We start from the raw sequence: 13,038 nt of genomic DNA on the forward strand, positions 1-13,038 counted from the left end.
CCAGAGGAGGCCCTGACAGCTGGCTAGGCTTCAGAGATGCAATGACAGGGCCGGGGAGGTGTCCAGTGCCCAGAGACAGAGGAGAAGGGGTTTGAAGCACAGAGAGAGAGGGCCGGCCGTTCACTTGGGCCACCATGAGGGTGGGGGTCACGGGGGAAGTTGAGCCATGAGCCCCTGGAGAACTAGTCATGAAAGGCCAGTTTAACCATATTTGATGAGCAAGGGGGACCCCAGGATTATCCTGAATGGGGTTACATTCTGTATTCTGAATCCAGGCCAGTGGAGTCGGGCATCCAAAGATCAGGCCTGAGGAGGGAGCCCTAGGAAGCAGCCCTGCCAGTCCTGTCTCTGGAAAATAGCCGAAGCATGCTGGATGCTGGGCCCTGCCTGACCCCTCTCACCGGGAGCCTTGGGGGCCAGATCACACTCCCAGACGGTGGGAAAGCCAGGCGGAGGGACAGGCCTGCTGGGGTGGGCTGCGTGGCGGTGCAGATAACAGGCGCCAGCTGAAGCCACCAGGGACAGGGCCTCAGGCCTTGCTCTTGGGCAAGCTATAGCCAAATGATATGTTGGTGAATGCAACCGGATGATTCCCCGGGTATTGACAAGACTCCCAAGTGTGTGCCTGGCTCCGCAGAGCTAATGGAGAGCAGGCATTCAGGCGTCTGCGGAGCAGAGCTCTGCCTATGGGGCCATTTGTCATGCAGCTGCCAGAGAGGAAGCTGGGGCCAGGGCCAGGCTGTGGCCCCTGTGTCTCTTCCACACTCTCAGATCTTCCATGCAAGGTTTTCACTGGAAAGCAGGGTTTTGCAGAGTCAAACAGGAGGAAGATGACCCAGTACCCGCGGGGCTGGTCCCACAGCCTTGCACGGGGTTGGAGTGGCCCCTTCCTGCCACTCCACTCTCTGCTGGCCCAGAAGCTCAAGGCCATTCCCTGGCAGTCTTTGCTGGATGGGCCACGAGAGCTGCTAATAAGGTTGCTTGTTCAGGGCAGGGCGGGGAGGGCACTGGCACCAGTGGAGCCCCACAGGCTGACACCAATTTGATTCAGTTGTGTGTAATTCAAATGCTTAAAGAGGAGATTTGCTCTTTCCAGCATGGGAACTCCTGCCTTCATCCCAGGCTAGCCGGCACCCAGAACCCATGCCCAGACCCTGTACGCAGCCCCCAGATCACTAGCTCTGTCTGCTGTCACCTGCCGGAGGGGTCTGTGGGTGGCAGAATGCCAGGAAGCACGTCCCCTACCAGGCCTCCACCCACCCTTACTTCCTGGCTGCAGGAGAAACCTGCAAGCAGCCTGGACCTCTGCGCCCTGCCACGCCCACCTCGACCCTCACCTGATGCTGTGGCTCCCTCTCCAGAGCACCCCACCCCACCCCACACTCTTTCTGGCCACCTGACCCTACACAGTCAACAACCTCCTTGAGACACTAGTTTCCTAATGGGAGGGAAATTCACCAGTGCAGGAGGGACAGCGAGGAGCTAAAGAGAGGAAAGGAAAAGCGGAAAGAGAGAAAAAGGCGTGTGGAGAGGGTGCAACACGAGGTGGAAGGAGAGAGCCCAGCGCTGGGGGTGGGCGCTGGTGGGCAGCAGGGCAAAGTCCTGCCAGTCGAACTCAGCCCAAAGACCACAGATGGTCGGCAGTGACTGATACCTTCCACCGGGCTTAGCTCACTGCTCATCTTCCTCCACTGCCTCTGCCCATGTTAGGGGGGTCTAGTGGGCCACAGTCAGTGCCACGTGAGGAGAAGAAAAAGGAGTGAAGCCCAGGAGGCTCTCCAGTGGGATAGCCTGGCCGATACGCCAGGCTTGGCCATGCGAGGTGAGCTGTCGCAGGATGGGCTCGGTTACGGCCAGGTGTGCAAGCGGGCATGCAGGTGGGCGTGCGGGTGAACACACAGGTGGAAGTGGGCTCAGGCTCTGCCTGCCTCCGTGGCACCTCAAGTGAGCTGTGAGAAACTTCTGGAAAGGAGGTCTTACCTTTCGAGAGGAATGCTTTCCGGAACCCTCCAGGTCTCCGTCCAGGAGCGGCATGGCGAAGGAGCTCAGGTCCTAGGGTGGACAGAGAGCACGTGGTCAGTGACAGTGGCCCTCGGGCCCAGGGGCTGCATGGAACTCTACATGGGTGTCACCTCCCCCTTCCTGAGACCTTATCCTTCAAATCCACCATGAAGAAGGGATGTGGACGTGTTAGCTACACCCAGCCCCCAAAGCCCCTGACCACCAGGCACATCCGCTTCCAGAACGTGCAGTCAAACTTCCAGGAGCAGCCATGACCTCCCAACACCCCAGGGAAGGAGGAAAGAAGAAATGGCTGGGACTAAAGGAGTCAGGAAGGCAGGCAGAAAGGGTGGAGGGAGGAGAGCCCGTCTCAGGCTATTCTGCTGATGGACATGATTTTACCCCACAGCACGGAACATGGGTCCAGGGACATGTGTCTGCCTAGGAAGATGATGGGACAGGGATGGGGAGGGTGACACTGGGGTGGCGGCTGAGGCAAAACTATTAGCAGAGTCTAATGACATCGTGGCCAAAACAGAGTCTAAAATAGATTTGGGGAAAGTAGCTCACCACACACTTATTGTGTCTGAAACAGCCCTGCCCCTTCTTCCTCTTGAATCTTGCCTCCACACCAGGCAGAAACCTGCCCAGTCATCCTCAAATCGAGCACAGCTGCATCCCTAACCTTTCTTTTTTATTTTAAAGTTTTTAGTTGTGGTAAAATACACATAACATAAAATTTGCCATCTCAACCATTTTAAGTGTGCGGTTTGGTGGCATGAAGCACATTGACATTGCTGTGTAGCCATCACCACCGTCATCTCTAGAACCTTTCCATCTTCTCAAACCAAAACGCTGTTCCCATCAAACACTAACTCCCCCTCCCCCTCCCCCTAGTGCTTGGCAACCACCCTCCTATCTCTTTGAATCTGACCACTCTAGGTACCTCATATAAGTAGCATCAGACAGTATTTGTGACTGTCTGACTCCACTTAGCATAACGTCTTCAAGCCTCCTCCACGTGGTAGTGTGTGCCACAGTTCCCTTCCTTTTGAAGGCTGAATAATATTCCATTGTATGAGTAGACCGCATTCCGCTTATGCATTCATCAGTTGATGGACATTTGGGTTGCTTCTACCTTCTGACTATTGTGAATAACGCCGCTATGAGTGTTATGGTATGAATTGTGTCTCCCTTCCCACCAAAAAAAATCTATATGTTGAAGTCCTGACCCCCAGGACCTCAGAATGTGACCGTATTTGGAGATAGGGTCTTTAAAGAGGCAATTAATTTAAAATGAGGTCATTAAGGTGGGCCCTAGTCCGATATGACTGGTGTCCTTCCAGGAAGAGATTAGGACACAGGCACCTACAAGACAGAGACCACACATGGAGACACAGGGAGAAGACAGCCACCAACCCAAAGAGAGGGGCCCCAGAAAAACGAACCCTGCCGATATTTTGAACTTAGACTTCTAGCCTCCAGAATCATGAGAAAACACATTTCTGTTGTTTCAGCCACCCCACCTAATCTGTAGTGCTTTGCTATGGCAACCTAGCAAACCAATATAATAGGTGTACAAATATCTCTTCAGGACCCTGCTTTCAATTCTTTCCAGTTATCCCCAGAAGTGGAACTGCTGGACATCAGGTCATCCTACTGTCAATTTTTTGAGGAGCTGCTAAACTGTTTTCTGTAGCAGCCACCCCATTTTACTTTCCCACCCACAGTACACAGGGTTTCAATTTCTCCACATCCTCACCAACACTTGTTATCTTTGGTCATTGATTTTCTATGATAGCCATCTTAAGTGGGTGTGAGCTGGTATCTCATTGTGGTTTTGATTTGCATTTCTTGGATAATTAGTGATGTTGAATATCTTTTCATCTGCTTATCGGCCATTTGTCTATCATCTTTGGAGAAATGTCCATTCAGGCCATTTGTCTATCTCGTTTGGAGAAATGTCTATTCAACTCCTTTGCCCATTTTTTAATTGGGTTGATTGTGGTTGAATTGTTTATATATTCTGGTTATTAACCCCTTATCAGATACATGACTTGCAAATATTTTCCTCCATTCTGTGGGTTGCCTTTTTACTCTGCTGACTGTGTCCTTTGATGTACAGAAGTCTTTGATTTATCTAATTTGCCTTTTGTTGCCTGTGCTTTTGGTGTTGTATTCAAGAAATCACTGCCAAATTCAGTGTCATGAAGCTTTTCCCCTATGTTTTCTTCTAAGAGTTTTATATTTTATGGTTTTAGCTCTTATATTTAGGTCTTTGACCTATGTAAATTTTTGTATATGGTATAAACGTAAGGGTGCAATTTCATTCTTTTACATGTAGATAGCCAGTTTTCCCAGCACTATTTGTGGAAAAGATGGTCCTTTCCCCATTGAATAGTCTTGGCATGACTGTGGAAAGTCATTTGACTTTATCTCTGAGAGTTTATTTCTGAGCTCTCCATTCCATTCCATTGGTCTATATGTCTGTATTTTATGGTAGTATTACCCTGTTTCGATTATTGTGGCCTTATAGTAAGTTTAAAATTGGGAAATGTGAGACGTCCAACTTTGTTCTTCTTTTTTTCAAGACTATTTTCCCTATTTAGGGTCCCTTAAGATTCCACATGAATTTTAGGATAGACTAATTGTTCTATTTTGGGGAAAAAATGCCATTGGGATTTTGATAGGGATGGCACTGAATCTATAGACCACTTTGGGTAGTCCTGACCTCTTAACAATATCGCCTCCCAATCCATAAACATAGGATGTGTTTTCATTTATTTGTGTGTCTTCTTTCATTTCCTTCTGTAGTGTTCTGTGCACTTAACCTTTTTTTAACCCATTCCCTTCTCTCCATGTCCTTGCCCTGGGGGTCCAGGCCTACACCCACTCTCACCCAGTTCCCTCTTGGGCCACCTAATTATTGTCCAAATTGTTCAGCCTTCCCTGTTTGGATCTGTGCTCCAAGTCTCTGCTTAAAGAGCAACCCCTGAAAGGGTGAGCCTCATCACGTCAGCCCCCTGCTAAGGCCCCAGCCACTCTACCATCACCTCAGCAATGGCTTCCAGGCCTGGCTGACTGAGACACGCCAGTGAGATCTCAGATGTGCAGATTCCAGACTCAGCCTTTCTGGTGGTGTTTATCTCCAAAGTTCTCAGCCCTGGCTGCACACTGACATCACCTGGGGAGCATGGGTAGAGTGCACTGACCTGCGGTACAGCGAGGGCATTTGGAAATTCCACCACAGACCAGATGGAGAGCTGCGTGCCTCCCAAGGAGGAGTCTCAGGCGTCTCAGACACAGTCAGGAGCTCCCAGCCGGCCCTGCAGGCTGCAACCCAAGCCCCATAGATGAACTGACCTCTGCAGCCTTATTTCTGATGTTCTCTGTTCCGGTCTCCTCCTTTCAGCAACAGCCCAGGCAGAGGGTTTGTCATTTTCCAAACACAGCTATGCATCCATGGACATCCCACCTGGAATGCTGTCTTCACTCCTCAGACACTTCTGTTCATGGCTACCATCCACCCCTCCTGTGAACTGCTCTCACTTTGCTTCAGCCACTCAGGGACAGCTCCAGGGTACCATCCCTAGCCCCCAGCATGGAGCCCAGCCCATAGCAATGCAGGAATCACCCTGATGCCATTCACCAAACACCCCAAGCCCTTTCCTTCCTCTGAGCTCTCTTTCCTTCCTCTTGCTCTTCGTGCTCCGTGTCCCCAAATCCTGGCTCACAGAGTAAACTCCTATGTGTCCTGCAAAGCCCAAGTCAAATACACACTCTGGCTGAGAGTCACCCTCAGACAGAATTAATTATCTCTTATTAATTATTCTAGACTGCGTCCCACAGTACTTTAGATACACCTTTATTACCAGACTGATAATCCCGTATTATACTCATCTATCAGTTTGTTTCTCTAACTAGACTTTGAATCCATCCCTGGCAAGAGGAAAGCTACCCACCTCTCTATTCTTGGCCTCATACTGTACCCGGCAGGCAGCAGGTTCCAGATGTGTTTGAATTAACTCCCCGACCAAGCACCCTCTTGCGCCTGCAGCAAGCATGGGGCCGCAGAGTCTGTGCCGGTGGGCCAGTGAACCATCAGGCCACACGCAGTTGCAATTCACTAGGAAGTGACGAGGGACCAGGGTGGGTCTCTTATCGCCCATTTTAATGAGCACATTCCTCTCTGGTTTCAAATTCTCATTACCCTCTAACATTTGTTCAGCAACAGCAGTTTCCACATGCAGAAGCTTTTTCACAAATCCTCACTTGCTCCTCATGCAACCCTAAGCAGCACCCTGCTCTAACAACTGAGGCCAAGGAGGTTCAAAGGGACTCACGTCAAGATGGTGTAAAAGAGCTGAGGGCCGGATGTGGGGCTTGCTGCTAGCTCAGGCTGCCCATGGACCCCAGGCAGCTGCCCGGAGTGGTGGAGGCGGGTCCCACGCAGGTGTCTCGGGCTGGAGTGAGTATGAAAGCATCAAGTCAAGCCCAACATTGTGGCCTGCTGCGTGGCTGCTGGACTCAGGTGTGTGTGCCTGCCTGGTCATGCAGCCGAACAGGGAAGTCCCCTGGCACAGATGGCAGGCTTTGCTGGAAGGCTCCCCACCCCCAATCCCACCTCCCAGCAAGTCCCAGTATTCTAATCTTGGCTCTCATCTCCAGAGCTCACCAGGAAACATCACGCATCTTGGGGCCGGTGTGGGAAAATCTCTAACTGCAACTATGGCAACTAGAGTCTTGGCTTGTAGAATACTTAGGACCTGGTGTCTTAGGTGACATGCCAGAAGGCCCAGGCTCCTGGATGTGCCCCATCCCCGTGATTTCTAAATTTAAAACTCCTGCCAGAGCTTTGGGCCTTCCCCACCACCGGTCTCTACTCCCAGTCCAGTCCCTCACTTCCTCTTCCTGTCTGCTGGCCACTCAGGCCCTCACAGGACTGGGAGGACATTTAGGGGGCAACGCTGAGGCACCAGGAGATGCTGAAGCCCTGATTTCTGCCAAGAGACAGCTTTAGCACTCTGATTTTCATCCGCTGCACAAAATGTAAGTCAGACCTTGACCACATGTGTTGGAGATAAAAAAGTGAATTTTCAGGATTTGGACTGATAAAGTCACCTGTCAGGAAAGCATCAGGACCAAAGAGAAAAGCCCCAAATCTGAGAGAATTCCTGAGATGTAAGCTGACCTTAAAAGCAACTCATTCATCCATCTTGCTGCCTTAGAAATCCAGGCAAAAGCCAAAAGTCTATCACAAAAAAAGTGAAGTATTAACGACAGAGCCAACATTAATCTGACATTAGTATGTCCTTCTGAAATCTCCCAACTGTTGCCTCGTTTGGTCCTTACAGCAACCCATACAAGTAGGAAAGAAGAGTGGTATCATCCCCGACTATAGATGAAGATACTGAGGGTCAGAGAGGTTAAGTCATTTGCCCAATGCCAGAGAATCAGGCAGTAACAAGCACGTCCTGTAACCAGGTCCACCTGCTCCTAGCTCAGAACTCTTTCTATGAAACTTTACCACCTCCTTGGAGTGGTTCAGTTCCAGTAATAGAAAAACAATTTGGTATCAGAGGCTATAAAAAGAGAGCTTTTCTTCCTAAAACAAGTATCCTTGGCACAGTGTGACCTCAGGGGAAGGAAGGAAGGATACATAAGGATTTGTATAGTCCTGTGATTCATTCCCCAGGCAGCTTACCATACTAACTTTCTCTTCAAGTTCTTCTTAACTAAAAGTAACTCAAGCTGGTGTTGCAAGGAACAGGAAAGTCTAAAAAATCCCACCACCAAATGCAATCACTTCACATTCTTGCACTATCCACATTTTGGAGTCATATACAGCTCCTCCTGCCCCTGGCCCGCTACTTATCCCAATATTTCCCCACAGGATAATAGACTTTCTAATGTTTGCAATCAACTAATTTGTGTATTCTTGAAGGATGGGGGCAGTTTTACTCACATCTTAGCCCTGACAGCAGGTGCTAAGTGTATATCGATCAGATGCTGTTCCGACCTTCCAGCGTTTCTGATGTTTTGTCTTACAGAGCTCCTTTGTTGATGCAGCTGGGATACCCCAGAAAGAAGACAGACAAGAGCACAAATACAGGACAAATAGAAAGGCTGCCAGTAGCAGGGGCCCACGATGGCCCCCACCTCAGGGCAAACTCGAGGTTTACAATATCAAGGTCACGATACAACATTCCTGTTTGATTCCAACCGAGGAAGCAACACATCAAGAATGATTTGCATTCTCCGCTCCTGCTGAGAGGACCCCAGCACAGAGAGCACCATCTGGAGCTGCTGGGCCTTGTGTCCGCCAAGGCCAGGGCCCCTCCCTGGCATATTCAAGCCCCCGTGTCCCTCAGGCCCACAAGAACACAGCCTGCAGCAGGGAGGGAGCCGGGGGCTGAGCCGGAGCCCCAGCTCTGTGATCTGCGATCTGGGGAATCTTGGACATGTCTGGACTTCAGCTTTTCATCTGTCCAATGAGAGGGTTGAACTAGAGAACCTGTGAAGATGCCTCGTAGCTCGCACGTTCTCTGTTTTTACCCACTGAAGTGGACAACAATAGGTGAGATCAGGAACATTGTAAAGGACTCCCATTAGATTCAGAATAAGATGCATGTTCTCATCTCCTATCTTCATCATCAAAATAATTTCCTCCTACTCTCAAACGACCAAAGACTCTCCACTGCTCTCAGAGCCACAGGGTGTTTGGATGGAGTCTCGGGGCGTGCCCCGCGGGGGAAGGAAGGAGCTTCCTCTGCCTTCACAACGCCATCTAGGTGAGACGGCCAGGACCCAGCGGCATTTCCGCCTTTCCATCTTAGCCTGTGTCTTGATGCGCTTCTTAGGTTCTAACCCTTCAGGTTTCTCAACTGATCGTTCAGCTCCCTCAATCCTAAGGGCCTGGGCTGTGGGATCGAGCACCAGGCGGGTTCTATCAGACGCCCAGTGACCCCGGGAAAGCTGCGTGTGGCATCTCCAGCTACAGGCCCGAGGCCCGCGGTTCCCACCTGGACCCCGTCCTGCCCACCTTGCCTGCCCTCAGTCACTGCCCGGGGAGTGGCTCATAGGCTCTGACCACGGCTGAGTGGTGACTGTGGCCTGGAGCTCGCCCCAAGTGGTGACGGCCTTGGCAGGCCCCTCTGCTGGGAGGCACAGGGGAGGTGTCTCTGGACAGGCCGGCCTTGCGCAATCCCCAAAACCACCAAACGGGCAATTCTTGGTACTGATGGGCGGCAGGAGGTGACCAGAGCCAGGTCAATTGGAGCCTTTGAAAAACATTCATGTTATATAACCACTCTCAGAAAAATAAGGAACAAATATTGAATCACTGGAGCCAGGCAGCAGGGGAGGGCCAGTGGCCAAATCCGGGAAGGCCTAAGCTCCACTCCCAGAGAAGTTCCAGAGCCATTTACTTTCCACAGAGGACACCGTAGTTTCTCACTGCAGCCTAAGCAACTTCCTGATGTCAAAAGAAAAATCCAACTGTTTTTCACTCCTGCGGCCACCCTTCCTCCCCGGCTCCCTCACCTGGTGGTCCTGGTTCCCATGGCCGCCTCAGGGCTCCCCTTCCCCGCCCCCCAAGGCCAAGGACCCTGGCCTGGCAGCCTGAGCCTCCCCTGGCTTTGAGGAAGTCCCCTGCTCCACCGTATTTCCAGTTCCTCGTGTGGCCCGAGGCCACCCGGGGCTTCCCTAGCTCCATATCAGCACCAGACGTGAAACTCTTTTTGCTCAAAACCAAGTAGCTGCAGAATCCCTGGCCCGGAGTACCCAGGAGACCTCGACCCTCCCCGCAGTTCTGCATTCACGTCTTATGTGGAGCACACCCTTTAAAATCCAGGAACCTCCACTTTCCAGTGTGTAAAAGGAGGCCATCATCCTTCTTATCACGGGCTGGTGGGAAACCAGACCAGAGGACGTCATCAAAGGCCCTTCCCACAGTGTGAGCCCCCATGGCACTGGGGATGGCAAGGGCCGCTGGCCGAGGGCACACTGGGGCCTGATGATGAAGGCCGTGGGGAGCAACAAAGGCATCATCACTGGGGCAGCCAGGCCCCTCGTGCGGCTCCCGTGGAAGCCAGGGCAGTTGCTCACACTCAACCAAGGCCTGAGATCGGGTTTCAGAGGCTTCTGCAAAGACACTGGCTGCCCCCCTTATAATTAGAGAGCTGTCTTTATCCCGTTCCCAAGGTGAAAGCCAAGATGATTCATGACTTGTGCACGGCAGTTCTAAAGAGGATCACAGCATGGCTGCTGCCAGAGTCTCCGGCTCTGTCCTTGTGCAAAGGGCAGCCGAGCCTTTCCTTGCCCACTCCGGGCAGCCTTTACTTGACCAGAGCTCCACAGAAGCTTGGAGGGACCCCACTGGCCTCCTCACGTTGTGGTGGAGGATGCTCTGCAGGGGCCAACAGTGCCTCTTCTGACCAGCTGGGGGTGGCCATCCTGACCGTCCTGACCTCAGGGGCTTGTGCTGTGGGATTCCTGAGAGCCCCTTCCTAGTTCAGGGCCCCAGGGCAGCCTCTTACAGGCAGCTGCTCCCAGGCCAGGTTGAGTCCAGCCTCTGCTAATCACACATACTTGTCTTCTTCCAGCCTGTCTGAGATCCCCCAGAAGGAGGGAGAGTGGGGGGGCAGGGGCAGCACCTAGAGGGACAGGTTGGGTGGAGGCTACAGGAGTCTGGGTCAGCTCCCAGTTCATGAGGAAGGAGGCAAGTACCCGGGAGGCCCCAGGACATGCAGGTGTGGGGGCGCATTTGCATGGTCTGTGCAGCCATCTCCTCGAGGACCAGCAGCAGGCAGCCTCCCAGCTCCCTTCCAAGGGTGTGGCCTGGGCTGCAGGTTGCCGCCTCCATCCGGAGTAGCTGCGGTCTTCACAGGTGGCACCGCGGGCCCCAGCCAGGGGGCAGGGGAGGGGATGTTATGGGACAGGGAGCGCTGGGCTCCACTGACCACATCCCATCGTGGAGTCGGTAACGGTTAATTTGATGTGTCAGCCTGGCGAGGCCATAGCACCCACTGATTCAATCAAATACCAAGCAGGTGGCTGCCGTGGGCGTATTTGCAGACGTGGATAACATCTACAGTCAGTGACTTGAAGTGAAGCAGATCATGCTGAATGATGTGGGTGGGCCTCCCCCAATCCGCAGCAGGCCTGAAGAGGGAAAACAGAGGGTTCTGGAAGGGGAAATTCTGCTTCATGATTGCAGCATCGACTGCCCGAGCTTCTAGTCCATCTGCCCAGTGGATTCGGGACTTTCCAGTTCCGACCAACGCATGAGTCAATTCTTTCAAACAAATCTCATATATATATATATATAGTTAACATATTATGTGATTATATCTCCTTAATATACATATTAAGAAAAATATGTATATTAAGGAGATATAATCACATAATATATTAATTTATTTTCTTAATATACACATATTAAGAAAAATAGGAGATCTATATGCTTGGATCTCTAGTCTTGGTTCTCCTTCTCTGCAGACCCCTCCTAACACAGAGCCCTAGGCCCCCTCACCCGAGCTGGTGGGGACAGACATGGGGAGAGTCCAGGGTAAAAGCAGGCCGCTGTTTGGAAGCTCTCAGCCTTCGCTGCATAGATGGATGGGTCTGCTCAGTCATCGGGTGGGCTCTCCGCCCACACTGTGGCTCTCTGTCCACACTACGGAACCCTCACTTTGCCCAGGGCCCAGTGAGACACCCACAGGCCCCAGCTGGACGAGAGGACAAAGACGGATGTGAAGGGCCGTTGTCCTGGCAGTGCTTAGAGAACAACAGGAAATGGCCAAATGTCCTCCTCTGACTGTCAGGGAACATTCACAGTACGAGAAGGGCAATCACAGGTTTAGAAAAGCACCACGATCACCTCCTAGCCTCGTCTCTGAGCCTTGGCAGCAGAGTGGGGCAATCCTCTTGCCTTCGCATGCTGGGTAACAGTCATGCAAGTGTCTGTCATGGCATCTTGTCACCCTGTCCTGTCACTGAGGGCCTGTCTCCTGCCACACCCAGTTGGAGCTCGGCAAGGACCGCATCTTATTCACCCCTGAGTCACCGGCTCCTCCCAGGGCTGGATTCCATGAGCCTCTGTCCTTCCCCTTCGCAGAGCTGACACGGGGAGAGTGGTCATAAGCTGGGGCGTAAATGACTGAGGACGGCCCGGGGGCCAGTAAACACCAAGACCTCGGGATAAGGGAATGACATCCTGATGCACCACCTCCAGCCCCTGTACGGAGGGAACAGCCCTTCATTTCTAGGACTGTCTTCAGCTCTGACATTATGATTCTACCAAGACAGGGTGTGAAAAGGCCAGCTCTGGGGTTCTGGGGAGGTTTTATTGGCTCGCAAATAAAATGCCAAACCACCAGCCAATACCAGCATAGAGCCCTCCGTGGGCACTACCGACTCAAGGGAAAGGCCCCGAGGCCCCACACCCGGCCCGGCCAGCCAGCTGCAGCCACACCCTCCAGTCATCGGCCGCCCAGACTTCAGAGAGGAAAAAACCAGCCACGAGGTGAAAGTGAGATGGCCCCGGCCTGACCTCTGCTGCAGAGGCCCAAATGGCCCTGGTCAGATCTGACGCTTCCCCCACAGTAAGCTTCTTGCCACCTCCCCCACCCCCCACCGCCGCCTGGTGCTCCCCGCCGGGTACACACCCAGTGGTTTTGGTTAGTGCTTGAAGACAAACTGCAGGAGGGACACCATGAACTACAATAAAATTGGGCACCCTGGGGACATTTTTGTAAGGTCACCGAGTTGCTGGCTGGCTCTGAGACACACCCTCCTCTACGTAGGAGGACCTTGTGTGAGAGAGGACACCTCTGAACGAGGGCTCAGAGACCTCATTTCTGCTCCCAAACAGCTACCCAAGATGTGGCTTTGGGCTTTGGCCCAGAGCCGAGGCCTGCAAAGGCTGCCACCTCAGTGCTTCCAGAATCTCAACTGTCCATATTTACAGAGCCATACATCAAAAGATTCTTCCCCAACACTTTCTATGGGTACCCAAGGATTCCTTCTACTCCATCT

At 52.3% G+C, this 13,038-nt stretch overlaps 1 protein-coding gene across 6 annotated transcripts in view; it reads right to left on the reverse strand.

The window, feature by feature from the left end:
* The window catches only part of PRKAG2 (protein kinase AMP-activated non-catalytic subunit gamma 2), a 320,123-nt gene that overhangs the window by 228,694 nt on the left and 78,391 nt on the right, over nt 1–13,038 (reverse strand). For 5 of the 6 annotated variants that reach the window (XM_019031434.4, XM_019031433.4, XM_019031431.4 and 2 more), the window contains exon 2: nt 1,981–2,052. In XM_019031434.4, coding sequence (XP_018886979.1) covers nt 1,981–2,052 — 72 coding nt within the window. Of the gene's footprint in view, nt 1–1,980; nt 2,053–6,344; nt 6,443–13,038 lie in introns of those variants that run through there. The other variant, XM_019031432.4, reaches the window with a different exon arrangement.

This window comes from Gorilla gorilla, chromosome 6 (genome assembly GCF_029281585.2).
Source record: "Gorilla gorilla gorilla isolate KB3781 chromosome 6, NHGRI_mGorGor1-v2.1_pri, whole genome shotgun sequence".
Taxonomy (NCBI): Eukaryota; Metazoa; Chordata; class Mammalia; order Primates; family Hominidae; genus Gorilla; species Gorilla gorilla.